Genomic DNA, 23618 nt, shown 5'->3' on the forward strand with positions numbered 1-23618 from the left:
CGCATCGCCTTGAAGTGACGGAGGGTTGCCGTGGGGGCCTCGTTCCAGTTTCAATGCCCAGGCTTCTCGCTTCCCCTCACCTTTGTGTTCCGACCCTTCGCGCTCTGTAGCGGGCAGATATGCAACAAATGATTTTTAGGATATGCGCGTACGCGCCGAAGGCATTGTATATGGCGGCTTCGCGTTTGAACGTCTCGCTTGTATACTCAGCGAGAGCTGGGTAGTCATACAGATCCTCATCTTAGTAGAATCTGGTGGCTTTCGCCGCGTCGCTGCGCCTCCTCGTAGTCCATAGGGAACTATCACCATCAACTAACATTATTGAACAATTGGCGAGCCCCATGTTCGCATATCTCTTATGATGTGATGTTCTCACTCACTGTTGCTGAGAGAGTCAAGAGAGAGGGGAAGTTCGTGCTAGGAATTGCATTGCGATTTAAGAGATAGAATAGTATAGAGAATATATATATAAGTATATGCCATACATCCTCCTCTGTAATATAAAAGACACTGCCTCTGGACAACTCTAAGCAGAAGAAATGCCATAATCCACAGTCCTGTATATAGCTTCCATTAACTAGAAGTGGTCAGTCTTGCTTCTATCAGAGTCTAGAGGGAATATACCATTTGCCACCACTATTGGGATCGAGGTAGAAGAAAAAGCCATAATTATTCTGTTCACTACCGTGAGAACAGCCAAACATCTCAGTCAGGACATTATCGATACACTTGGAATAGCTCAATTCCGAGTAAGCGTTGAGGTTATTCTTAATCTTGTAATTGGCGTGAACGTCGCCCCCTACAAGGCAGCCTTCAACTTCGTAGTTAGGCGGATAGTCGCCAGCCCCCCCTCCATTGCCACAAATATCAGCAGCTAAAACTGGAAATCCCTTGTTGCCACGTTGCACATTGACCTGGTCCCAGGTAGGACCTTTGCTATAACAGCCAAGGGCAGACGTTGCTGGGATCGCTGCGGCTAGGTAGGCAATAACCCAAAACTGAAGTTTGGAAAACATATTTAAGAACGAGGGTTTAATGAATTTGAAGGGAAGGTAGAGATAGCGATGATTGTGACAGCTTGTGTAGGAAAAGAGATACTAGTAGCTAGGTCTTCTTGTTCTTCGAGCAGAACTTAATAGAGGACAGTTAGTGACACATATAGAAGAGCCTAGCTTATATATAAGTTATTTCACTTACAAGGTCAATAAAGTCGTATTAGATAGGTAAGGCATGGCTGTGCAATCCGTTTATGATAAGATGATGTCACTGAACGAAATTATGAGCTTACAAAAAGTCAACTGAAAGTCTTTCTAAAACTTCTTATTTTCTGAGACCCTGTTGATTACAAAATTGACAGTTACTTGATCAATTTTGAGTACCTTCTAAACCAATCACACACTCTACATTGCCGTCTGGTTGTCAGAATGGAAGGAGTGTCAGAAAGCACGGACTGTCATAAAGACCCTTGATTGACTTGATACGGCTTGCCGATACTGTAGTCATGCGCCGAAAATATACCTTTGCTCCCCTTCAGCAGGCATACATATGCACTGTATTCCCGAAAGGTTACGTGAGAATCTCTTGCCTCCTAGCTGCCCCAAAACTCCCATCGCTGTCATTGGACAAAGTTCCGAACGGACAAAGCATATGAGCCGCAAGGCAGGGATCACGAAAACTGCAATCATATGCCAAGTATATACCCTTGCCCCTGGAGCTAGCATGCAGATCTCAGAAAGCTTACGTGAGGATCTTTTGTTCCCTGGGGCTAGTCCCCTAGCCGCGTCAAAGCGACTATCGCAAGGCGTCTCGGAATAGCTCAAAAGTCAACTTTGAGATATCAATATACTAGACAAAATTCATGGTTTATAATAAACTAAAAGTCAATAAAGATACCAGAATAGCCTCAGTATGCTACTGTTAGTAATGTTATTACTATAGCAAAATAAGCACACAGTCCCACAGCAACTTCTAGATACTAAAGAGATAACTATATAAGTAAATAAGCAATTCTGGTTTGTTCGTTAGGATAAACATTTCCGTCCCACCAATAATGTATCTCTATAAAGGGCACGAAATGGCAATACCCTTGCGACAAGACAAGGGGCAATCCAAATTTAAAGAAGCCGATTAGCCGATATACACGTCATTTATCCTCTGTAGAAGGTCAACAGCCAATTAAGCCAGCCACACGAGATAGCTAAACTGTAATAGAGGTAGCCTAGTTACGAAGGAATGATAGCCTTTCCTGAGCTTACTCAGGCAAATTCTTTGTGGTCTTTTGCATGTGAGGTTGAGTAAGAAAGAGACCTGCTTGCAGTCTTGTACCGCGTCAAGAGATACACACCCGACGATCGAAGGAGGGCGTGAATGGACAATAGATTCCAACCGAGCTGAAGGATCCATTGCGTAAGAATTTAGCTCTTTATTGCCAAGAATAGAGCTGCATTGGAAATACGAGGTGGCTCATCATACCAAGTGATCATCACTCATGGATTTGTTGGAAGCATTGCCTCGGTCTCACCTTTTCCTAGTAAGGGAGTGTCCGCACAACTACAAGCCGTAGACTAGTGTTTTTACATAAAAGCACACTAGAGTAACAAAACCAAGATACATAAAAGTCGGTCGAAGTCCACTTGTTAAACTGCATCAGCATAACCTCGATACCCAGCCTCACACATCACACTAAACTTTTGCAACTGCCAACACCTTCTCATCTTCTCATTATGATTCCCTCTTCAAACAAAGTCGTGCAGTTGTCGCTCGCGGCTTTTACTTCCCTACCTGCAGTAATTGCTTTAGGATGTTATAGCTCGGGCCCAACGTGGTGGCAAATCACAGAATTTGAGGACCATAATGGCTACTACAACACTGCCTGGGAGATATGTAAAGGGCCGGCAGGAGGATCGAACTTCTGGCCAGGGAGTGAAAAATCGGGTTGTTTGCCGGGAACTTTCCGTCGTCATGTCGACTGGAAGATCAAATACAATGGAAAACAACAGGGAATGAGGTTTGACATTAACGACTGTATGAACTACGTGCAAATCGAAATGCATGGTTGCGAACATGGCAGCGAACAAAATCATGGCGATTGGTGGCTCTACCTTGACCCCAATGACGGAAAGGACTGGTAAGTTTTTATACTAAGTCTTGAAGAAGACAATTACCTGACGACTTTCTAGTTAATCTCACAATATCTTATTATCCTACTTTACCGGTCGCTACCTATTTTAGATAGACAGGTCAAGCTAGGCAGATTGCAAACTTGAATATCACGATTACATTCCAATTAGCTATAAAATGTAGAAGTCATAGCTGCTTAGTCTCCTTGCCCGGACATTCTCAACCATGCAGCCCCCGCTGAACTGTCACGACTAGTAAGCTCAGTTTCTCACTACTTATGCAAGATCACGCTGAAGAACATTGATACCGTCATTGTTGCCGATAGCGTTGAGCTTCTTGATATTTTTCTTGAACACCAGGTCCAAGAACCCCACCATAATCTCATTCGCCGCCTTCTCAACCTTTCTTCCACTAAGTGTCCCAAATACCTCATGCACCATAGCTTCTGACTCGGGCGGAATCTTGAACTCGGTCAAAAGCAACGGAACATCTGTGAATGCATAGTGACGCGTGTGCATCACCACCACCTCCATCTTGGGAGCATCGATCTTATCGTAGAATGCATTCCAACCAGGAACCGGATCAGACGTCATGTTTGTTCCAACAAGTATGTAAGGCGTGCGCTTCAGGCCTTGTTCAACTACGGAACCGTACATTGGGCCGTCAAAGTTGAGACCTCCAATCACACGACGGTCACGCTGGGCTGTGATGGCGGCAGTTGATCCACCGAAGGAATGCCCGTATACAGCAACTTTGTGAGGGTTAAAGGTACCGGGGAAGTCTCCGAAGACCTGCTCCACGAGCGTATGGTTGCAGAGTTGAGAGATGACAAAGGACTCATCTTGAGTTCGGACCTAATGGTTAACGTTATTGTTGTCCGCTTGATGTGAAGTACGATGGGGGGACTTACCTCGAGCTGTCGATACGTCGAGTTCAGGTTATCCGGAAACTCAGCAGCAGTTGCAGCCGTCCCATCAGGGAACTCGACCACAAAGGCTTCGTAAGTATGGTCCACGGTTAGAATGATATACCCAAGACTTGCAAGTGACCTTGCCATGGCCCTGTACACAAGCCTTGAACCTTGATAACCTGGTGAGAAAAGCGCGACGGGATATTCCTTCTTCGGCTTGTGGAACCTCTTTGGCTTGACACTTGAGATATTGCAGATCTCCATCTCAAAGTCCTCGACTATGTTGTCGGGCAGGCCAAGAGTTTCAGCCACCTTGCCATAGGCCTTTGCTGTAAGGGTAGGCACATACGGAACAGTCTCATCTTTACAGCCGTATTGGGCGTCGATAGGGAGGTAGGCCGAGACCATGAGACGGCGCTTGGCATTGGGTTTGGGGGCAAAGGTGTCGATACGGTTTGTATCGACTAGCTCAAAGTTTTTGACGGCGACATCATAGGGGCCTGGCGGAGAAGGTACAAGCAGGGCCCTTGAGGTCTTGAGAAAGGTGAGAAGAGCCAGAAAACGCATATTGTGTGCTTGATGGATTGAAGATAATGCTGGGTAGTAGGATCGGACAGAAAGACAATTGCGTTCGCACCAATGCCATTTATGTTGCACGAATTGAGAATTTGAATATCATGTTGCTGATGAAACTAAAGACTGAAATTAATCCTCGAGGGATTGATGATTCAAGGAAAGGACACGCAACCCATGTCATGATACTCAGCCACGATGAAAACCCGTAGCTAAGTCACATTGGAATCTTTTCATTTATCAAAAGCTATTGAGTAGTTTTAAGATGACGAAATATTCGAGACTGAGCAATTTAAAAACGGCACATTTTGCAGATCCAGCTCGGTCTTTGAGTTTAGGGTAACATGGCCTGATCCTTATCGATAGCAAAGCAGGGTTAAAGACCGAGCTTTGGCGACCGACCAATGACAATTCCTCCATTGGAGTAAGCTTGCTTCCCTTTCAGTACGTGCCTACCGATCAGCTTGGTCTGAGCCTCTCAGCGCCACGTTTACAGTAGATGAACAATGACATCACGAGCCGATGAGCCGTCGTGAAATTTGATCGGGCAATTGCTCGTATTCTGTCACGGTTTCGTAGCGCATAAGCACGGCGGAATTCGTTGCGCCCTGTGGACACCGCCCTCTGGCTCCTGAGTGGTCTGTTATTGCTTGGCAGCAATAAAACCATGTCAAACCCAAGCGATCCAGTCAATTTAAACACCTCAATGCCTGAAGCAGCTACGACAGTGACTTTACCCGATCACGGGGCGTAACAGAACTTCGAGCTCCGCAGACGGGTCTTGTTGTTCTGGTAATACTCTCGCAAAAGAACAACAGTCCACCAGTCGCCATGTCTGCCAAGAGCGCCTCACCGTCATGAGCCTTGGCCAGTTTTCAGCTTGGGAATTTATCGTGAATTCACCAAAGATAGCCAGAAGGAGAGTATAAGACTGCATGTTACATCGTGAATCTGTAATCAACAGTCCAAAACCACCTTCCTACTCTCAATCAACATGCCTCTCTCCAATGAGCCTGTCAAAGTCACCGGTGGCTGCTCCTGCGGCGCCGTCCGCTATCGTATCAACGTCCCTGCACTGGAAGACCGTCCATTGAACCCTTTCGCGCCTGCAGCCTTGGGTATCAAACTCCCTGTCGCCATGACGTGCCACTGCAATGACTGCCGTAGATCGAGCGGCTCGTTCCTTGCAGTTGGCGTACTTGACATCCCAGCGCCGATGCTCACCGTCTCCGCTATGTCACCCTCATCTGAATCAAATATCGTTTCTGGTCGTATTCTAGATGTCCTTGCAGATGGCTATGACGCTGCGGAAGCAGATGCGGACCGTCCTCCATACATCTCAGCCATGGATGTCCTCCGCGCAACAGGCGAGACCAAAACCTGGTTGCGCTTCTTCCACTCCGTCAAATGCAGTTCTGATGTATCCCGCAGCTTCTGTGGTCGTTGCGGAACGCAGCTATGCTTCCATTTTAAACTGGAGCCAGAATACTGCGCTGATGGGAAATTACCTGATGGTTGGCGGGATACTTTTCATTTGGAACTTGGAACTCTGGATCGCGAATTTCTCGAGAAGGATTGGTTCAACCCTGGTAGTGAAGGGATGTTCAAGTATGGAACACCTCTGAGTCGAAGTGTTTCCGCGACGGCGAAGGGATTGAAGGAACTGCCTAAGATGCAGGAGTTTGATGGCCAGGTTACTGAGGAGGAGTTGGCAACTTTAAGGTCTCAGTAGGGTGGTGAAATGGTTCCATTCATCTTGCCTGTAAGATTTACCTTTCCATAAGGCCATACTTATGCCAAGCACAGTGACACAAGAGCTGATAGATTGAGATATATATAAACTATATATATCTTGAGGCTTTTACTTCAGCTCTGTACTTAAGATTAAAAGATAGTATTTAAATTACATTAAAATTCTTCATTATAGCTAGTCAGACAGTAAAGAGTAAATTATTCTTATCAAGAGGCGCTTAATAACATGAGACACTTTCTTTACAAGTGCAGCTCCTTATCAGGCTCACGCTGCTACACTAAATCGACGAAGGGTATTAACATCAACCATGCATGAGATCCTCAAGGCATATGCATGCAATCCTTCATAGGCTGATAACCAGCAGTCTCGCAGCCTGCAACCTGTCGAGAGTTGACCTCCTTTTCCTGCTGGATCAGCGCACAGCAAAGACACCAGAACGAAGCACAGTAGTCTCCCATGCCGCTACCCTCGATACCACGTGCCTCGCGGATCTCCCCACGCTTCATCACATTAAAGCTGTTAGAAATTAGGTTCCTGCCGCAAATACAAAGCAGAAGAATGGAGGTAAACCAACATCCAGCCGTAGCCAGTGAGGGACTGTATGCCACAGAACAATGCACAGTCCGAATTGACACTTTCGGGTTCAGCAGAAGGATTCTGCAAGCGATGAGATGTACGCCCAACGACTTAATCGCGTTTGGTCAGCTAACGTTTGTCGGGTTTCAAGGAGGGAAACGTACGGATGCATGGAAGGAAAGTGCTCAATAAGCAAGAGTCTTAAGGCGAACAATCCAGCAGGCTATTCTTCCATTCCTGAGACATGGCGATTGAAGGAAATGACTGAGTAGAATAGAAAAACTAATAGAGAGTGAATCGGTGAACAAGAGGATAAAGGAGTGACGAAACGAGATAAGTGAGAAGTTTATGATGACATCGGTTGAAAGAACACAAGTCTGTAGATCGTCTACTTATATGAAGAAAATATAGAAGATAGTGCCTCTGAAATTGGGGAAGTGTTTGAACATACATACCATGGCTTGTCTAGCCATCGTATTCAATGCGGTTCGACCACCATTGTCGGACCAAGACCAGTGACACATTCAGACCCATAACACTGATGCACTTGACTGGGGAGATCATCATTCCTAACCTATTACAGAAGTGCTCTGGATTTGTCGTATTCAATACGATACCCTACAACCCTGATCGGCCGAACAATGCCATCAAAAGGCAGAGAATTAATCTTCGGAAACATTATCTTGTTAATGCAGTTTCCCTTCTCAATGGCGACGATAGTTTGAATTTTAAGATACCCACCTTCAATACCAGTCCCATTTTTTGTGGACTCTATCATCGGCATCATAAAGCATTGCAACAAGCTGAGAGGCCTCGCCTTGTATCAGCAATGCTATTTAAGTCCAAGTTCCGCCATCATGTCTTACATTCGTTTCACCGAGTTTCCCCAAGCCATGCTGGATTCCTCCGACATTGCGAGCCGCTACGTAGCTTCAACCTTCGCAATTCCAACTCTTCTCGGGGCCGAGTTCCTCTCCATCGACGCGAATGTTGTACCCAATTATAACTTCGACGTCCCTCGCGGCTGGACCTACTCATAGCCAGCTTTGAAAGTCCAGAACGTCACCTTCTGCACGTCACCGTCACCTATACGCACCCTGGCCAGAACGACACCCTTCACGCCGAAGCTTGGCTACCCAGCGATGATAATTACAATGGAAGACTGCAGTCACTTTGAAGTTCTGGCTGGACCCCAGGTCGCTATATACTGACTTATGCCGGCATGACCAACGCCGTGGCAAATGGCTATGCTTCTGTTACGACGGATACTGGTATCCCAGGGGCTGCTAGCCCAACTGAATGGCTGTTGACAACTCCTGGGAATATCAACACGAACGCGCTGCAGAACTTTGGTCAAGTTTCACTGGATGACGAGGTAAACAATACCAAGCTTGACCTTGTTCCGTACAATAGTACTAACTGAGAGTCCCCCCAAAGGCTAGTATTGCGAAGCAGCTGATCAAAAGCTTCTAAGGCAAAGCTCCATTATATTCCTACTAGAATGCTTACTCCCAAGGTGGCCGTCAAGGCCTCAAACTTACTCAACAGTATCCTTCGGCGTACGATAGGATCATCGCAGCTGCTCCAGCAATCAACTGGGCCGAGTTCTACATCAATTCCATCTGGCGGTATTCTACATGGAGCCTACTCAACAGTTACCCCACGACTGCGAGCCCAGTGCTATTACTCAGCTTGTGGGATGAGTTAGACGGGGTTAAGGATGGCATCATCAGCGACGTCGACGCTTGTCGCAAATTCAACCCTTTCCGACATGTTGGCAAGTCTTTTAACTGCACCAGCACCAAGTCGGAGCTCAAGATCAGCCACGCAGCTTCCGTCGCCAATGCCTCGTGGACCGGTCCCCGTTTCTCAAACTGCAAGTCAATGTACCCTGGCTACGATATCAGCAGCGATCTCCCCACGCTTGCCCCGACAAATTGTACCGGCGCGGTTTGCAAGAGTGGAGGCGAAGGCTCTGTCGAGTTTTCTTGGAAGACCTTTGTGAAGAAAGACATGACAGCGACACTGAAGAACGCCACTGGTCGCGAATTCGGTACTATCTACCATCACGTCAAGCGGATCTTTGCTTCCAACCTCGAGACCAACGAGGTTGATTTGCGAGGCTTTAGAGATCCCGGAGGAAACATGATTACTTATCATGGCCTGGTAATATATCTTGCATTCAAGGTCCGATTTCAAGCTAAGATTTCCCAGGCCGACCCGAGCATCTCCCCTGGTGGCACGCTTCGGTATTACAACAAAGTATCGGACTTTGTAGGCAACATTACTTCTGTCTATAAGTACTACCAGGTACCTGCTCTCGGACACTAGGTTCTCTCTGCTGGAATAAGCTCACAGCCACAAATCTCAACTGCAAATAACACTTCTAGCCCACAACTTAGACATCAATACCGTGATGACTGACCAATGGCTACAGCAAAATGCTGAGAGTTTAAAGCCTTGTAGATCTTTCGAACTACATATTCTGTATATCCTCTTTGGATATGGAGATTCTTTGTTAGGAGGAATAGACCAACAAGTCAACACTAACAGGTGCAGATACCAGAGGACATTATTGGATAGATCTCAGGGTTCTGCAAGAGAGACAGTATATATTGAAGGTAGAGATCTGGTGTTGATCTTAATAATGATATAGATGTTAGAAACATGATATTTGCCTACCACCCAAGATTTACCTGGCAATAACTGTAAGAGTTCTAATATGCATGAACCACTAAAGTATTGTAGCACCCTCTGAAGTCCCTCTTAAGCGCGCCTTCAGGTCGGAGGAATCAACAACTTCCTTCAACTGGCCCAAGTAGTACGTCATATCACTCCCATCAACCTCCTCAATTGCGAATCCGTTTCCAAGGAACGCAAAAGTGTTATCTTGGTCATAGACGATGTCATAGTCCTCGTATCTCGGCGTTTTCAATAACCGTAGGAACGAGACACGGCTGCCCGGGTAAATGGTCGGGGTACCCTCGGGCTGTCCATTCTTGAACCAGCTCGAGCATGGATCAGTCCAGGCGGTTCGCTTAAGAAACTCGGACGCATGATTCAGAAAATCCTGTGCAACCTTTCGCTTGGGCCTCAGCGACTGGATCCCCTCAATCTGCATCTTGGAGATAGTGGCGATGATGTAGTCCGTGTACCTCTCGATGATGGGGAAGAAGCTTCCGTGGCCGAGGGGACCGTATGGTCCGCAGAAGGTGAAGTAGTTGGGTACGCCAGGCACAGCGACACTCAGATACGTCGATACGCCCTCCTTGGTCCACGTCTCGCGTAGATCGGAACCGTTGACTACAAGAGGGAAGCGAGGAATCCAGGAGGTGTCGAAGCCAGTGGCACAGATGATGGCGTCAACAGCGTGCTCAGTACCAGTGTGATCAACGAAGCCTGTTGGTGTAACAGCCTTGATCGTTTCAGTGAAGCAAGATGTTTTATCCCCGACAAGAGCTTCGAGGTACCCGTTTCCGGGAGTTGGGCGACGACACCCGACAGCAAAGTTCTTGGGGATGATTTTGTCAGCAAGATCGGGATTCTTTGACATCCTCCTCTTCATTTCACCTTCGGAATATGACCTGGCGTTCTCAGCTTCATCCGTACCCTTTATGATGAGGCTGAAACGTTGGTTAAGTTCCTTCTCGATCATCTTGCGGTATGCCAGGTACGCTTCAGGGTTGTTCCTGAGATATTCCTTTTGTTCGTCGCTGTCTAAGCCACGTGTCAGTAATCTATGCACAGTGTATGCTGTGTAGATTTGGATCCGGCCTTACAGAGAAAGTTACGGCCATCTTCGGCAGCAAAGTCCTGGGCAAACCCGGCCGTGATCCACGTAGGACTTCTGACCCAAGTGTAGAGATGATCTATCCTGTCATACAAAGATGCAACGATCTGTACACCGCTGCTTCCAGCGCCAATGACAGCAATTCTTTTACCAGTGAAATCGTAGGACTGGTCCCAGTTGGCGGAGTGCATCAACCTGCCCTCGAAGTCATGAAGGCCAGGCACAGTCGGCCATTTCCAGTTACTGCAGTCGTATTAGCAAGGGAAGTTACCGAGAGTAGTAAAAGCAGGTGTACATACTTTAGAACACCACCGCCGTTCAGAAAGACGTTGCAATGGTCAACAAAGATGTCTCCAGTGACATTGTTTGTGACAGTGATAGTCCACTGGCCCGCCTCATCTTTCCACTCGGCAGAGATGACGGTGTGCATGAGCTTAACGTATTTCTGGATGAAGTTGTTCTCTTGCTCAATGGTCTTCAAATATTGCCAGATCTCGGGGGACTCAGAGTAGTACTTGGACCATATGGTAGGCTTCCAAGAGTACTGGTAGTTGACGCTGGGGATATCGCAAGCGCAGCCAGCATAACGGTTCTCTAGCCAGGTACCGCCGACATCGTTGTTCTTCTCATAACATTGGACCTCAATATTGGAAAGCTTGGTCTCGCTCATTTTGAAGAAGTTGAGACCCGAAACACCAGCGCCAATTATGATGACGCGCATCTTCTTTCTGGTGCCGAAAGGCTGCTCGTTGATCTGATAGGCGCGTTGAGCAACCTTGGTGCCACTGGTCCCGTTGGCAGGGGTGATTGCTGATGGAGCCATGTTGGCGGATAATACTAATCAGTCGTTGTTGTATGAAGCCTTCTCCTGTAAACTACACACAAAAACTGATGTCAGTGCTATTCTGAGAATTGGTCCGGTACTTTTAGGGACTTACGATGGATTCAAACTCCAAGAGGATGCAAATCTTTGAAGACCCGAATTCGGGCCTCATACGACCCTCACGCCATCTGGCGCCGTTTTCATTGACGATTCTTACCTGTGATCCGTTGGTTTTTTTCTTGAGATGTGACTCCTGTAGAATGCTATAGGCTGGATCAAGCCCAATTGAGTAAGATTTCGGCCCCAACCGGATGGATGGCTTGGAGTTGCTCGCACAGCTCGCCGAGTGCTGTAGCTCCACCGGAAGTTGAGTTGGCCTCATCCGTCGGAAGCAGTCAGATCGTCCTCGGGACGGCTTAGGCAGCCAGTCTTCGCCATACCACTGTAACCATGTCTTTTCTTAGACAACATCCATATCAGTAACTTTCCTGAGAGATTCGAGGGGTTCGGATCTTGTCGGGTGCCAGTCACAAAGATAATCATCTTCCCAGTGTCAGACACGGAACGGGTCAAGGTAGCATTTGAGTACAACCAATATATAACAAGATATCTATTGAGCAAGTTCCCATACAACTAAAATCTTGTACGACCCTGTTGACCCAAAAGCTACTGCATAACAACCATGACTCCAGCACCGCCTCTCAACCTCAATGACCCCTCGCTCTTCGTAACTGAAGGCCTCGTTGCAGGCAAATGGCGCCCAGGAGCTGAGGGCAAGACATTTTCCGTGACAGAACCCTCATCAGGCCAAGAGCTGGCCCGCTGTGCCGATCTTGGCTTGCCTGACTTTATCGAGGCTATCGACGCCGCGCACAAAGGATACAAGGAGTTCTCTGCCTCTACCACGGCAAAGGAGCGGGGCGTTCTACTCCGAAAATGGAACGACCTCATTCTTTCCAATGTCGATGATCGTGCGTTCAACCCCTTCACCTAAAATGAACAGAGACAGCGACTGACGCGACTGACTCACAAGTGGCCCTCATTCTATCGTCGGAGAATGGAAAGATCTTGTCCGAAGCCAAAGGAGAGGTCCTCTATGCCGCCTCTTTTGTTGCATGGTTTGCGGAAGAAGCTACCCGCTCATATGGGGATACAATTCCTTCATCTTTCCACAACTCTGTGGTTATGACCTTCAAGGAACCCGTCGGTGTCTGCAGTCTGATTACGCCATGGAACTTCCCTGCCGCCATGATTACCCGCAAAGCCGCTCCTGCGCTTGCTGCCGGTTGTTCCGTTGTCATCAAACCACCAAGCGAAACACCGTTCACTGCACTTGCCCTAGCAAAGCTAGCTCTGGACGCAGGGCTCCCAAGCCCGTGTATCCATGTTATACCAACAAAGGACCGCAGTGCTGCCACTGAACTAGCTACAAACCCCAAGGTTTCTAAGCTTAGCTTTACCGGCTCTACGAATGTCGGCAAGATGCTTACCAAACTTGCTGCGGGAACGATGAAGAAGGTCAGTATGGAGTTGGGCGGCAACGCGCCACTCGTGGTGTTTGACAGCGCCGACCTTGACCTCGCCGTTGACGGTGCCATGATCTCCAAGTTCCGAGCCACAGGACAGACATGCGTAGTAAGTAATCTGTCAAAGATCACCCAACATGTCAGTTTTAACCCAATCTAGTGTGCGAACCGGATCTTTGTTCAGTCAGGCTTAGTCGACGAGTTTTCCAAGAGACTCGTCGACAAGGTCAAGAAGTTGAAGCTAGGCAAGGGCACCGCTGAGGGGACTACTCAGGGACCGTTGGTAAATGCTGCAGCAGTCTCCAAAGTCGATGAGCATGTCCACGATGCCCTTGGAAAAGGTGCCAAACTTCTTACTGGTGGAAAATACCCCATTGATGCGAAGGGCTTCTTCTATGAGCCTACAGTGCTCGTAGGAGCAACGAACGAGATGATGGTGGCCAGGGATGAGACCTTTGGCCCCTTGGCTGCTATCTTCCCCTTCGATACAGAAGAGCAAGTCATTGACCTTGCTAATGATACTGAGTTTGGACTTGCTGGATATTTCTTTAGTAAGGATATTGGGCAGATTATGCGTGTTGCACAGGCGCTGGAGTGTGGCATGATCGGAGTTAATACGGGCTTGATCAGTGCAGCCGAGTCACCCTTTGGAGGTATCAAGGAAAGCGGTGTTGGTCGAGAGGGCAGCAAGTATGGTTTGGCCGAGTTCCAGAACATCAAGACCGTAACAATTGGTAATCTTAATAAGTAGAAGTACATGACCAATACTATGATGATCAAATGTCGCTGTCATACATTATTTAGTTTCCTTATGATCTATTAGAGTGCAATTTTATGGCTAACAGATGTGCCAGTTTTAGAAACCTATTGCTTTCCTCTTTAAAAGCCACCAGATTTTCAAATCTGAATTGTATACAAATGGAATTTATAATAGAGCTTCAAAATAAAGTCGATCTCTGCTGATTAAAATTTTGTTAGTCTAAAGCCTTGTCGACATTTGTGGAATAACGTTATCGGATGAAATCGCTGCTGCTGCTAACAAATACTTATCCGATCCGGCGGAACGGTTGAATATGTGCAGCCAGCCCCGTCAACCTTAGCGCCCCTTGTCTCAAGTAGGAATAGAGAAAGGAAAAAGGCGGCTAGAGTGGGTACAGTACACACGAGTTGGTGTACCTCATTACTCAATCGGACCTACACAGTAACGTTATCATGCTAGGTATTTACAGTGCTCCCATGTATATTGAACGTGGCAGTCGGTTTCAAATGATTTAGTTCATGTTGATTTGTAATAATGCCTCTCTTGGATAATCACATCATCTCAATTCATCAAGATGGCATTGCACTCTGAGGGGCCTTATGTTGGACTCCCTTCCTTCGAGCAGAAAGGTTTGACGGCACTTGTTACCGGTACGAATGGTATCAGCGGACAGCACATGCTCCGCGTGCTAGCCAAGAATCCAGATTGTTGGCCCAAGATCTACGCTCTTTGAAGACGCCCTCCCCAAGGCCTCTTTAATGCCCCTCACATTCAATCAGTAGCTCTTGGCTTTCTCTCGGGCACTGACAATATAAGGGCGACCTTGCAGGCCAACAACATTACCAAGGTTGACTATGTCTTCTTCTTTGCCTACAAAGAGTCTTCTGGCCCCGAAGGAGAGCTTTAGGCTGGCCAGGAGCAAATGGTCCGTGAAAACGGGCAGATTACCGGTTTTATGTGGCTGAGGTCTAGATCGCCAAGGCCGCGCAATTGTGAGATCCATCAAGATCTGGTTTTGGAGACAAGAGCAAATGTCTGGTTCAAGAAAAGTCAATATAACGGTTATGGCCGACATTTGGGGCGGATCGGACCTGCATCTGTGTGTGTTCCGACCGGATCGGAAAGACTTTAATAGTCGATACCTTAGAGGAAGGTTTCCACCGGATGTGAGCCAGCTAATCTCGTTCCCAGCAATTCCACCGGCTGAACCCTCTGATTCATAGTCATCAAGATTCATTCGGATCGGTCGTTGTACGGCTTTGCTCAGTAGCTAACCAGCATGTATTGACCTTTTTCACGGGTTCAACTGATTGCATGCCTGTCATATCAACTTGGATAAATTTTTAATCTATAATAAGGAGTAATAACATCTCAGATGAACCTAATGCGTCATCCATCTTGCCTCTTACAGAGGTCAGTGTCAGTACACATTCACCAGAATTTATAAACCAAGAATATCCCTATAACATTATCACCGTTTCAGCTTTTCCAACGCATTTATCTACCCAAAATGGTCTACTCCCTTAACACCCCGGCTACGCCCTCATCACAGGCGGTGGCTCCGGCATTGGCCGCTGCACCGCTCTTTTGCTCGCCAGAGAGGGCGCCGCTGGTATTGCCCTGGCGGATCTTGTGCAAGGGAATATGCAGAGTGTCAAGAGGAAGTCGAGGCTGCGGCTACAAATGACAGATTCTCTTGCATAACGATCGCCGTCGACATCAGCGACCCTTTGTCCATCAAGACCATGGTCAAGGCTACTGTCGAGGTCTTTGGCCGTCTTGATTATGCTGTTAACAGTGCTGGAGTAGCTTTCAAGTCCCTCGGTGTTGCCACTGATTCGGAAGATTAGGACAGGGTCATCGGCGCCAATCTTACGGGCACTTTTGATTCGATGAAGGAAGAGGCTCGTCAGATGCTTCGTCAACAGCCACTTGATACGTAAGTTGCAACTCTCTCTGCCTAGCCCACGTGAACCAGTGACTGCTGGCCTCTGTGATAGTAGCGCCCCCGCACAGTCGCAGCGTGGAGCCATTGTCAACATCTCTTCAATTGCAGGTCTTATCGGTATAAGATACTCCAGTGCTTATGTTGCCTTCAAGCATGGCGTGAGCGGTATTACCAAGAACTTCGCCCTCGACTATCCTGAAATCAAGGTCAATGCCGTTGCGCCAGGCTACATCGCCACTCCCATAACCTCCGCGCCGGGGGAGATGAGCAGAAACGCCCGTGAGAAGGTCGCCAACTGGGTCCCGATGAAGCGTTTTGGACAGCCAGAGGAAGTTGCCGAGACTATTGTCTGGCTGCTGAGCGGGCGAAGCAATTTCGTTCATGGAACTCTTATCGCTATCGATAGCGGTTATACAGCACAATAATTGTTTCTATACATAATTGATAGATAGGTTCCTGAGAGTTCAGATAAAAGTAAAAGGAGAATAAATTACATGACTCTGTACTCCTCTCCTTAGATAACTGAGCTATACCTAGAACGGCTTTGAGGGTACATCCCATAGCCACATCTGGCCGTTGTCATGAAGGCCACCAAGCGAATTACCGTACATTGAAACAAAGTCACCAGCTCCATTCGTCGCAACCTGAATAGACTGTTCGTCCCTTTCGAGACTAGTTGCAGGATCACCTTCACCAACAGGGGCTCTAATTGTGGCATCACCTTCTGAACCGGAACCAAAGACAGGAGCACTACGAAAAGCTATGTTCAGTGTCAGTCATATCTGTCCAAAGCAAGAAAACGACCATATCTTACCTTCTTGCACAGAGAGCATCCCCATGTTGAAGTCTGTGAACTCAAACGGATCTGATGTTTGGCTGTCAGGCACCAGCAAAGACCCGGAATCAGGCTGACAGTATTCAAGGCCTTGAGGCTCGTTACTTGGGGTCGAAGCAACAATTTCATTATTTGAGCGTGGACTCTGAACATGCGCTCTGATGGAATATGGAAACGGCGAAGGCTGGCGGCTTCCAAGGATCATGTCGTTCAGTTGAGAGTGCTGTGAGTCCGAAATGAGAGCGGTCATCTCCTTGGTCATTATTAGTAATAGCAGCCTCTCCATTATGGTACCGCCCTGGGCTGAGAGCACCGTGTGGGGTCCAAATGCCTTCAAGAGCCGGATGATGCTACCGATGGCCCGCTTTGCCTCTTGGGCTTTTCTAGACACAGGCTGGGACATTGCAACAACGCTCAGCATCACACCAGCTGTGAACAGATGCATCCCAGTGTATGAAGCGGCATGGGTTGCTTTCATTTGCCGTAAAACGTCCAGGTGTTGGATGATGCTCGATGTGCGCATAGCTGATTCCCAACATTGATTTCTACTTGTAGCATTGGCCTTCTGCAGGGCTGGAGTAGTCCTTGGCTCACTGCTTGATGTTCCGACACGTCCATTCTCCGCGTGCGGTACTGAGGGGTCTTCTGGCTCAGATAGGAGAAGTGGACGATGCAGGATAACCATGATGTTATCATAGGCCAGTTGTAGTGCCAGAGCCTGCATCTTGAAAGTAGACTGCACTGCTCCAGAAGAAATGTTGGTGTTGCTGGATATCCGACTTAGAAGTAGCTCCTCCGGAAGAGAGGCGTGCCATTCGACGAGCTGTTGATGAGTCTTGTTGATGTTATCACTAAGCTGCACTCTGTTTTGGGCAGGGCCAAGGAAGTGCATGTTCTCCAATACTGGCGACATGATTTTATATAGCCTTGACTTCAGCCGCTGGTAGGTATAAAGGGTCACGGGGACCATCTTGCCTTCCTCGGTGATCTCGGTTGACTGGTAGTCGGGATGTTGGGGCGAGAAGCAATTTAGCACCGCAGATACTTCGACCTTGCAGTCAGACGCTCTGATCGAACAAGGCTTTCCAAAAACAATAGAGGCGAATCTGGGTTTCATGTGTCAGCAGCGTCAAGTCAGAATCTCCTCACAGGGCTGTATGTGGGTTGATACCTGTCAAACACAAACAACTCCCACCACGTACGTCTCTGCATTTCTCGCACATTTTCGGATTCGGTCTTCCATGAGGATTCCAAGTGCAATCCCATTGCCTGTGCGCACTTAATACCCGCCCCCAGTATAGCAAACGCAAGGTTGGGCTTTGCGTTGTAAAGGTAGAAGGATCCCAGAAGGATGGTGACCTGGACCACCTCGAGACACGCATCGTCGAAGAGATCGTATATGTGCTGCTTCACTTTGCCCAGCAACAGGGTCTGGAGGGAGTCCATGTCGAAATCAGGACAACAATCTCGAATATCTTTCATTCTCGCATAGCGTGCTTCAAGTCATCGTCAGTACTCTTCGTGTCGCGGCTTATGGAACTACAGGCTAGAAGCCAGCTCAATCCTTACATGCAATTGCCAGCACCATCATCAGCAGCGTGACAAACGGAAGCTCAGACTGACACGCAACCCCAGAGGAAATGATGCGTTCATAGTTTTGGCGAAATGAAGGCTCTTCTAATACCATCATGAACCAATGGACTGACTTGAAATAGGTATTGATTAAGAAATCAGTGACGTGTCTTGGGGGCAGCTCCAGCCCTACGAGATCACGCAGAGGTGCTGCTCGAGCCTGGTAAGGACTACTTGCTGCTGATCCAGAGCCACCTGGTAGAGCAAATGTGTCATTGTCCCAACTGAGGCCGGGCTGATGCTGATTGAATATCTGTAGCGAGGAGCACACATGCTGTGTCAGTGTGTGTCTCTCTACAACAAGGGCATAAACAACTGCTTACCTTGAGTGTGAGATCCACTATTGAGGAGCCCTGGGTATAAGGTGAATATCCATTTTTGGCATCCCCCAGTTGCTCTCCTGCAGTTACGGACCCGTCCCTTGTTGCTGAGCTTTGGGCTTCAGGCGAGGAGTGTCTCGATTCCGAAGGATCTTCAGGAGCAACCCTAGCTTGTCCATGCGAGAACTGGCTTGATGACTCTGAGGACCCATCTCGTTGGGAGCGCCTTGCGTTTCTGTTCCTTCAATGATAGTTTAGTCAGTCAGAGCCAAAGCCGGAATTACAGCAGTAAACGAAGGTGTGCAGCATATGCTTGGTAGGGTAGAGGGAGGAGAGAAGACCGCGTACTGACCTCAGCCTCGCCGGGAGTGACTGCGATACGCACTCGGATCCGGACCGGATGCACATAGCGCATGGGCGAGCCCTGTCACACTACACATGATCGTATCATCAGCATAGGCAGTTCAGATGGATCCGAAGTGTTTACCCCGAGTTTTTGACGGCGGCATCTCTCACAAGCACTCTTGACTCGCGGTCTCGTTTTCCGCTGCTGGGTTCTGACCGCTGAGATGTTTGGAGTTGGGCTGTTGTTGTCTTGCATGGTCATAAGTCTTGGGAATGATTGATATGTTGGGTCGGCAATTGTTACGGATAAATGACTAGAAATGCCAAAGAGGCGGCGACATGTACGTAAAATCGGGTTTAATGAGTCTACCCCGCACAAGCCACTGAAAATCAAGGTCAAAAGAGGCTGCTTCCAGCTGCTATACCGTTACGATTTAGCGGTCACAGATCAATCAGCCTACAAACGAAGCCAAAGAGCCGAGACCCCAACCACCAAACTCCTTGTATGCCCCACTCCACTCTATACTGTTTACAGCCTAGGCTCAAAAATCATTTTTTATATGATCCGGTGGATGTTCATCTGGCATCCGTCGGAACGCTGATCTGGGACACTTGAAGCGAGCTTGCTCATCGACTGCAATGCGTACCTTTTCACGCCTCGATTGGCCAAACAAGGGCAATAAAAAGAAGATGAGGGACGTGTGAAAGCCTAACAGATTGCTACAGTTGTCAGCTAAATATATTGCCCATCTCCGGGCCCATATTCCCTTCAATACCGATGACCTCGTCCATTGATACAAAACTGTCACGACGGGAGAATGCATGAATTCTGCCGACGGGCCAAATATCATGCCGTGTCGGGAGATAAAAACTTAAGAACTTACCACAAAGAGCTAGCATTGAAACTCTGTTCTAGGACTAACTACAGAGTATAATTGCATAATAACACGCATGCAAACTCCGTCTCCTCTCTCGTCGCGAACGTATTGTCAATGTTACTCCATTCGCAAGGCTGAAGTCTGGACTCCTTATGTGTTGAGCCCGTTCTTTTGACAGTATTAGTGATCAGAAATTGAAACGAGCTGCAGCGACCATCGCTGTCTAAGCTCGTCCCCGAGCCCCATAGGATGTTAATTCGGTGGTTCGGGTTACTTAGCATTCCGGTTACAATTCTTTAAATATATAAAGACGAGTAATTCATTGCTTGAGATTATACCGCTAAACATAGGAGAGCGGTAAACAAAGCCCTTTAAACATTTTCCCCCTCTATTCGTTCCTATTAACAATCGCTGTTACATCAGTCATGGATGCCTTCCGCGGACAGCTAGAACACATTCCTATCCCAACCACGTCATTCCAAGGCCAGACCATTATCGTTACAGGGTCAAACACTGGTTTGGGCCTGGAAGCCGCCAGGCATTTTGTGCGACTTGATGCAGACATTGTCATTCTCGCGGTCAGGTCGTTAGAAAGAGGCGAAGCAGCTAAAGCCTCGATTGAGGCTTCCACGAAGCGAAAGAACGTTGTGCAGGTATGGCAACTGGAAATGGATAAGTATGACTCAATCAAGTCCTTTGCTTCAAGATGCAATACACTCGAAAGGCTCGATGTCGTGGTGGAAAACGCCGGCATTTTGAGGAATACCTATGAAGAGAGTGAGGGGACTGAGATTACCATTAAAGTCAATGTCATCGGAACATTTCTCCTGGCATTGAATCTGTTTCCAATCCTTCGAAGGTCATACGAAAAGACCAGGCGAGTACCAAGGCTTGTCATTACTAGCTCTGCAGTTCATTACAACGTGGGTTCTCCTTTTCGCTCGACCGCCTGCTTCAAGGAGGCACTTCTGACAATGCATAGGCGAAATTTCGAGAAAGATTTGAGCCTTCAATCTTTGATGCTTTGAACGAGAACAGACCAGAATGGCTCAATGATCGATACAATGTATCGAAGTTACTCGTGGTGATGCTTGTCCGTTCAATCGCTGCAGCAATGAAGGACGGTCCCCATAGCGCGCAGCCAATTATCTTGAATAACGTGCACCCCGGGTTGTGCGAGTCAGAGCTGGACAAGGATGTAAAGGCATGATTGAAAGCTGCCTTCTGGAATCAATAGACGCTAACTCGACATCAGGGACTCCCACGCTATCTTCTTTCCATCGCCAAAACACTCGTTGCACGCAAGACGGAAGAAGGGTCGCGAACGCTTGTACATAGTGCTGCTGCTGGAGATGAAAGCCACGGAAAGTATATGAGTGAATGCAGGGTCAGAGAACCGAGCACCTTTGTTAGAAGTAAGACGGGTGCAGAGACACAGGCACGTGTGCATAAGGAACTCATGGCTATACTGGAGAGCATCCAACCTGGAATTACACAAAACATTTAAGACTGTATTAGTGTTGTTTTGCTAGATCTCGAGGGAATAACACCAAGATAAGACGGAAATCAGCATAAGAATAATTGCTAGTGGCAGTCTTGAAGTTTAAATGCCTAGGTCAGGTTAATGTTGAGAACTCAGTATGGCTGTAAAAGATAGTGCAAGCTGGCTTCAAACTTTGCAAAGTAAATGACATTACTAAGAGACATTAAGAGAGCTACTTTAACTTGTCCAGAATTACCCGTCCACTAGTTCTCCTTATGTTCCACCTGAACCATACCCGCCTTCTCGTTTGCGCCCATTCGACCAACGTAATTATCTGTATCAGCCTGCTGCAGATCGGTGACATAACGCTTGAACTTCCAGGCAGAGATCCTCTTCTCAAACAGCTCATCCAGTTGCTCCAAGCTCCGGCCCTTAGTTTCCGGAATGAAGAAATATGTAAACACAGCCAGGATAAAATTGCTGCCTGCCCAGATGTAACAATACTTTGGTCCCCAGTTGAGTGACTGTGGGTTGATGAAGTATGGCGTACAATACGAGCATAGCCATGAAGCCAAGAAGCTTGTGCCTTGTGAGAAACCAACAGTTTGTGCTCGCAGTCGCTGGGAGGGTATCTCAGTCTGCAGGGCCCATAGTACAGGACCTTGGCCAATACCATATACCCAGGTAAAGACAATGCTCAACCCGACAAGAACCTTTCCAACAGTTGGAGAGCCCACGGGAGAAACAGTGTATGCAACCGCCATACCCAACATCAAGCCTCCGTTGAGGAGAGATGTGCCAAGGAGAAGATGCCGACGGTTGAAGAAGCGAATGGCGGGGAAAGAGAGCATATTTCCCGTGAGAGCGATGGCGAGAGACACCATGACCCACTTGAAAGGCGAACCAATTCGAGCTTGAACAAAGAAGTAGACCGAGAAGGCTGAGATGAAGTAGATGCCAGTGCTAGCCTGGCCAACAGCTGTCGCAATGCTAAGGAGAGTGCGTCGCAAGTCGGTGCCACGGAAAGCGTCGAGCAGCCGAGTAGTGGAACGCATCTCAGTCTCCTCCAACCACGCATTCCTCATAATCATAATGTCCTCACGAATTCTCTCATCATCGGTTATACCCCTTAGCTTTCGAATCGCAGCCTCAGCCTTATCGTCCTGACCCTTGGAGATGTAATATCGAGGAGTCTCTGGTAAGAAGATAAGGCCTACAGACATCATGACTGGAACGACAAACATGACCGCAAGAGGGATCTGGTATGACAGACGACTGAGCATGGTCTGAGTTCCGTTGTCGACAGCAATACCGACAAGAGCACCGATATTAATCTGCATGACCACCAAGCCAATAGCCGCACCTCGAAGATATGCTGGTGTTGACTCTCCGATATAGACAGCCGAAAATGTACTGTAGAAGCCGTTGGAGAACCCAAGCATGACACGGCCGAAGTACAACGCAGCAAGATGCGTGCTTCCCATTTGTGCAGCGATTGAGACAACGCCGAAGAGCGATGCAATCCAGAGGCCGACTCGAGGGCTGATGAACCGGCCGAAATTGAAGATGAGGATGCATGCAGCGAGGGCGCCGAGACTTATGAGACTCTGGAGGAGGGTCTGGACTTTGGTGGTGATGTTGTAGCCGATTGGGTTCGTGGGCTGTTCAGAGAAACGGTCAGAGAAGTCCATGTAGATGGATTGGCGGGAGAATACTCACATCAGCATAACCAAAGACAATGAGAAAACCCGGCATGGACTGGAAGCCAGAAACGGCAGCGGAATCAAATCCATACTGGAACTGAGCTAAAGCAATAAAGAAACAAATGGCAATCAGGCGCTTCTCGCTCCATAGCGAATTTAGCTGACCTCTTGTAGAGACCTGTTGTGCCTCCATGTCGATGTTGATTTCTTAGAGAACAGATGAAGATGTGCAATCAAAGAGAGGACTTTACATCTGCGAGCTTGTCCTTGCATCAGAAGTGGAGAGGAAAGATCAGCGATATATCCTTTTATCACCAACGCTGCACGTTCTAGGCCCTATTAGACGCGTCGCTTCGCTTCCCCAGATCTTTACCCCGCGATCTAGCACTCGGCGCGATAGCAGCTTGGCTTAACTTTAGAGGTGCATTTCCCAGTTTCACAAGGGTTAGCGGTGAATTTGATGCCATCGGTGGTATGGATCCGACAGAACTGAAGAGCCGAAGCGTCGAGGCCCCCCTCAGTAGAGGCTGGCAGCCACTCCCGATGTAGCTAGTCTACAAGTATAAGACCTCCTGGAGATCCAATGGGCTTTACAGGGTACCTCTCAGTAGAGTGCTATTGTTTACTGTACATTCAGTTCCCT

The 23618-nt window shown here is 47.9% G+C and overlaps 12 protein-coding genes across 12 annotated transcripts; 7 read left to right on the forward strand and 5 right to left on the reverse strand.

The window, feature by feature from the left end:
* Nucleotides 1-3268: 3268 nt before the first annotated feature.
* Nucleotides 3269-4837, reverse strand: FVEG_04330 (hypothetical protein). The gene is made up of 2 exons (XM_018892125.1): nt 4031-4837; nt 3269-3974 (listed from the first exon to the last, which is right to left on the reverse strand). Exons 1-2 carry the CDS (start codon nt 4595-4597, stop codon nt 3396-3398), a joined length of 1146 nt encoding a protein of 381 aa, XP_018748752.1. The 5' UTR covers nt 4598-4837; the 3' UTR covers nt 3269-3395.
* Nucleotides 4838-5314: 477 nt separating this feature from the next.
* On the forward strand, nt 5315-6435 carry FVEG_04331 (hypothetical protein). Its single transcript, XM_018892126.1, has one exon. It carries the CDS (start codon nt 5598-5600, stop codon nt 6333-6335), a length of 738 nt encoding a protein of 245 aa, XP_018748753.1. The 5' UTR covers nt 5315-5597; the 3' UTR covers nt 6336-6435.
* Nucleotides 6436-6676: 241 nt separating this feature from the next.
* On the reverse strand, nt 6677-6862 carry FVEG_15449 (hypothetical protein; the record flags this gene model as incomplete). Its single annotated transcript, XM_018904576.1, has 1 exon — nt 6677-6862. One exon carries the CDS (start codon nt 6860-6862, stop codon nt 6677-6679), a length of 186 nt encoding a protein of 61 aa, XP_018748754.1.
* A 927-nt stretch (nt 6863-7789) lies between these two features.
* On the forward strand, nt 7790-7972 carry FVEG_15450 (hypothetical protein; the record flags this gene model as incomplete). The annotated part of the gene is made up of 1 exon (XM_018904577.1): nt 7790-7972. One exon carries the CDS (start codon nt 7790-7792, stop codon nt 7970-7972), a length of 183 nt encoding a protein of 60 aa, XP_018748755.1.
* Nucleotides 7973-8154: 182 nt separating this feature from the next.
* On the forward strand, nt 8155-9263 carry FVEG_04332 (hypothetical protein; the record flags this gene model as incomplete). The annotated part of the gene is made up of 2 exons (XM_018892127.1): nt 8155-8307; nt 8433-9263. The coding sequence occupies 2 exons, from the start codon at nt 8155-8157 to the stop codon at nt 9261-9263; spliced, it is 984 nt and encodes a 327-aa protein (XP_018748756.1).
* Nucleotides 9264-9527: 264 nt separating this feature from the next.
* Nucleotides 9528-11545, reverse strand: FVEG_04333 (hypothetical protein; the record flags this gene model as incomplete). The annotated part of the gene is made up of 3 exons (XM_018892128.1): nt 9528-10649; nt 10712-10965; nt 11022-11545. The coding sequence occupies 3 exons, from the start codon at nt 11543-11545 to the stop codon at nt 9667-9669; spliced, it is 1761 nt and encodes a 586-aa protein (XP_018748757.1). The 3' UTR covers nt 9528-9666.
* Nucleotides 11546-12149: 604 nt separating this feature from the next.
* On the forward strand, nt 12150-13867 carry FVEG_04334 (hypothetical protein). The gene is made up of 3 exons (XM_018892129.1): nt 12150-12516; nt 12579-13180; nt 13232-13867. The coding sequence occupies exons 1-3, from the start codon at nt 12228-12230 to the stop codon at nt 13820-13822; spliced, it is 1482 nt and encodes a 493-aa protein (XP_018748758.1). The 5' UTR covers nt 12150-12227; the 3' UTR covers nt 13823-13867.
* A 538-nt stretch (nt 13868-14405) lies between these two features.
* FVEG_15451 (hypothetical protein) lies at nt 14406-14738 on the forward strand (the record flags this gene model as incomplete). The annotated part of the gene is made up of 2 exons (XM_018904578.1): nt 14406-14538; nt 14611-14738. 2 exons carry the CDS (start codon nt 14406-14408, stop codon nt 14736-14738), a joined length of 261 nt encoding a protein of 86 aa, XP_018748759.1.
* Nucleotides 14739-15341: 603 nt separating this feature from the next.
* On the forward strand, nt 15342-16204 carry FVEG_04335 (hypothetical protein; the record flags this gene model as incomplete). Its single annotated transcript, XM_018892130.1, has 4 exons — nt 15342-15463; nt 15522-15636; nt 15682-15770; nt 15832-16204. 4 exons carry the CDS (start codon nt 15342-15344, stop codon nt 16202-16204), a joined length of 699 nt encoding a protein of 232 aa, XP_018748760.1.
* On the reverse strand, nt 16196-18981 carry FVEG_04336 (hypothetical protein; the record flags this gene model as incomplete). Its single annotated transcript, XM_018892131.1, has 7 exons — nt 16196-16539; nt 16594-17720; nt 17786-18110; nt 18184-18441; nt 18570-18599; nt 18661-18807; nt 18861-18981. 7 exons carry the CDS (start codon nt 18979-18981, stop codon nt 16313-16315), a joined length of 2235 nt encoding a protein of 744 aa, XP_018748761.1. The 3' UTR covers nt 16196-16312.
* A 1233-nt stretch (nt 18982-20214) lies between these two features.
* On the forward strand, nt 20215-21404 carry FVEG_04337 (hypothetical protein; the record flags this gene model as incomplete). Its single annotated transcript, XM_018892132.1, has 3 exons — nt 20215-20712; nt 20772-20993; nt 21045-21404. 3 exons carry the CDS (start codon nt 20215-20217, stop codon nt 21294-21296), a joined length of 972 nt encoding a protein of 323 aa, XP_018748762.1. The 3' UTR covers nt 21297-21404.
* Nucleotides 21405-21535: 131 nt separating this feature from the next.
* Nucleotides 21536-23168, reverse strand: FVEG_04338 (hypothetical protein; the record flags this gene model as incomplete). The annotated part of the gene is made up of 2 exons (XM_018892133.1): nt 21536-22933; nt 22992-23168. 2 exons carry the CDS (start codon nt 23166-23168, stop codon nt 21536-21538), a joined length of 1575 nt encoding a protein of 524 aa, XP_018748763.1.
* Nucleotides 23169-23618: the final 450 nt, after the last annotated feature.

Source organism: Fusarium verticillioides, chromosome 4 (assembly GCF_000149555.1).
Source record: "Fusarium verticillioides 7600 chromosome 4, whole genome shotgun sequence".
In the NCBI taxonomy this organism is placed as follows: domain Eukaryota; kingdom Fungi; phylum Ascomycota; class Sordariomycetes; order Hypocreales; family Nectriaceae; genus Fusarium; species Fusarium verticillioides.

Bases quoted from the DNA above. Each gene is read 5' to 3' on its own strand.
- FVEG_04331 (XM_018892126.1), top strand. From the start codon at position 5,598: ATGCCTCTCTCCAATGAGCCTGTCAAAGTCACCGGTGGCTGCTCCTGC.
- FVEG_04334 (XM_018892129.1), top strand. From the start codon at position 12,228: ATGACTCCAGCACCGCCTCTCAACCTCAATGACCCCTCGCTCTTCGTA. The intron at 12,517-12,578 runs GTGCGTTCAACC...CTGACTCACAAG, and splicing joins TCTTTCCAATGTCGATGATC to TGGCCCTCATTCTATCGTCG. The intron at 13,181-13,231 runs GTAAGTAATCTG...AACCCAATCTAG, and splicing joins CCACAGGACAGACATGCGTA to TGTGCGAACCGGATCTTTGT.
- FVEG_04330 (XM_018892125.1), bottom strand. From the start codon at position 4,597: ATGCGTTTTCTGGCTCTTCTCACCTTTCTCAAGACCTCAAGGGCCCTG. The intron at 3,975-4,030 runs GTAAGTCCCCCC...GTTAACCATTAG, and splicing joins CGACGTATCGACAGCTCGAG to GTCCGAACTCAAGATGAGTC.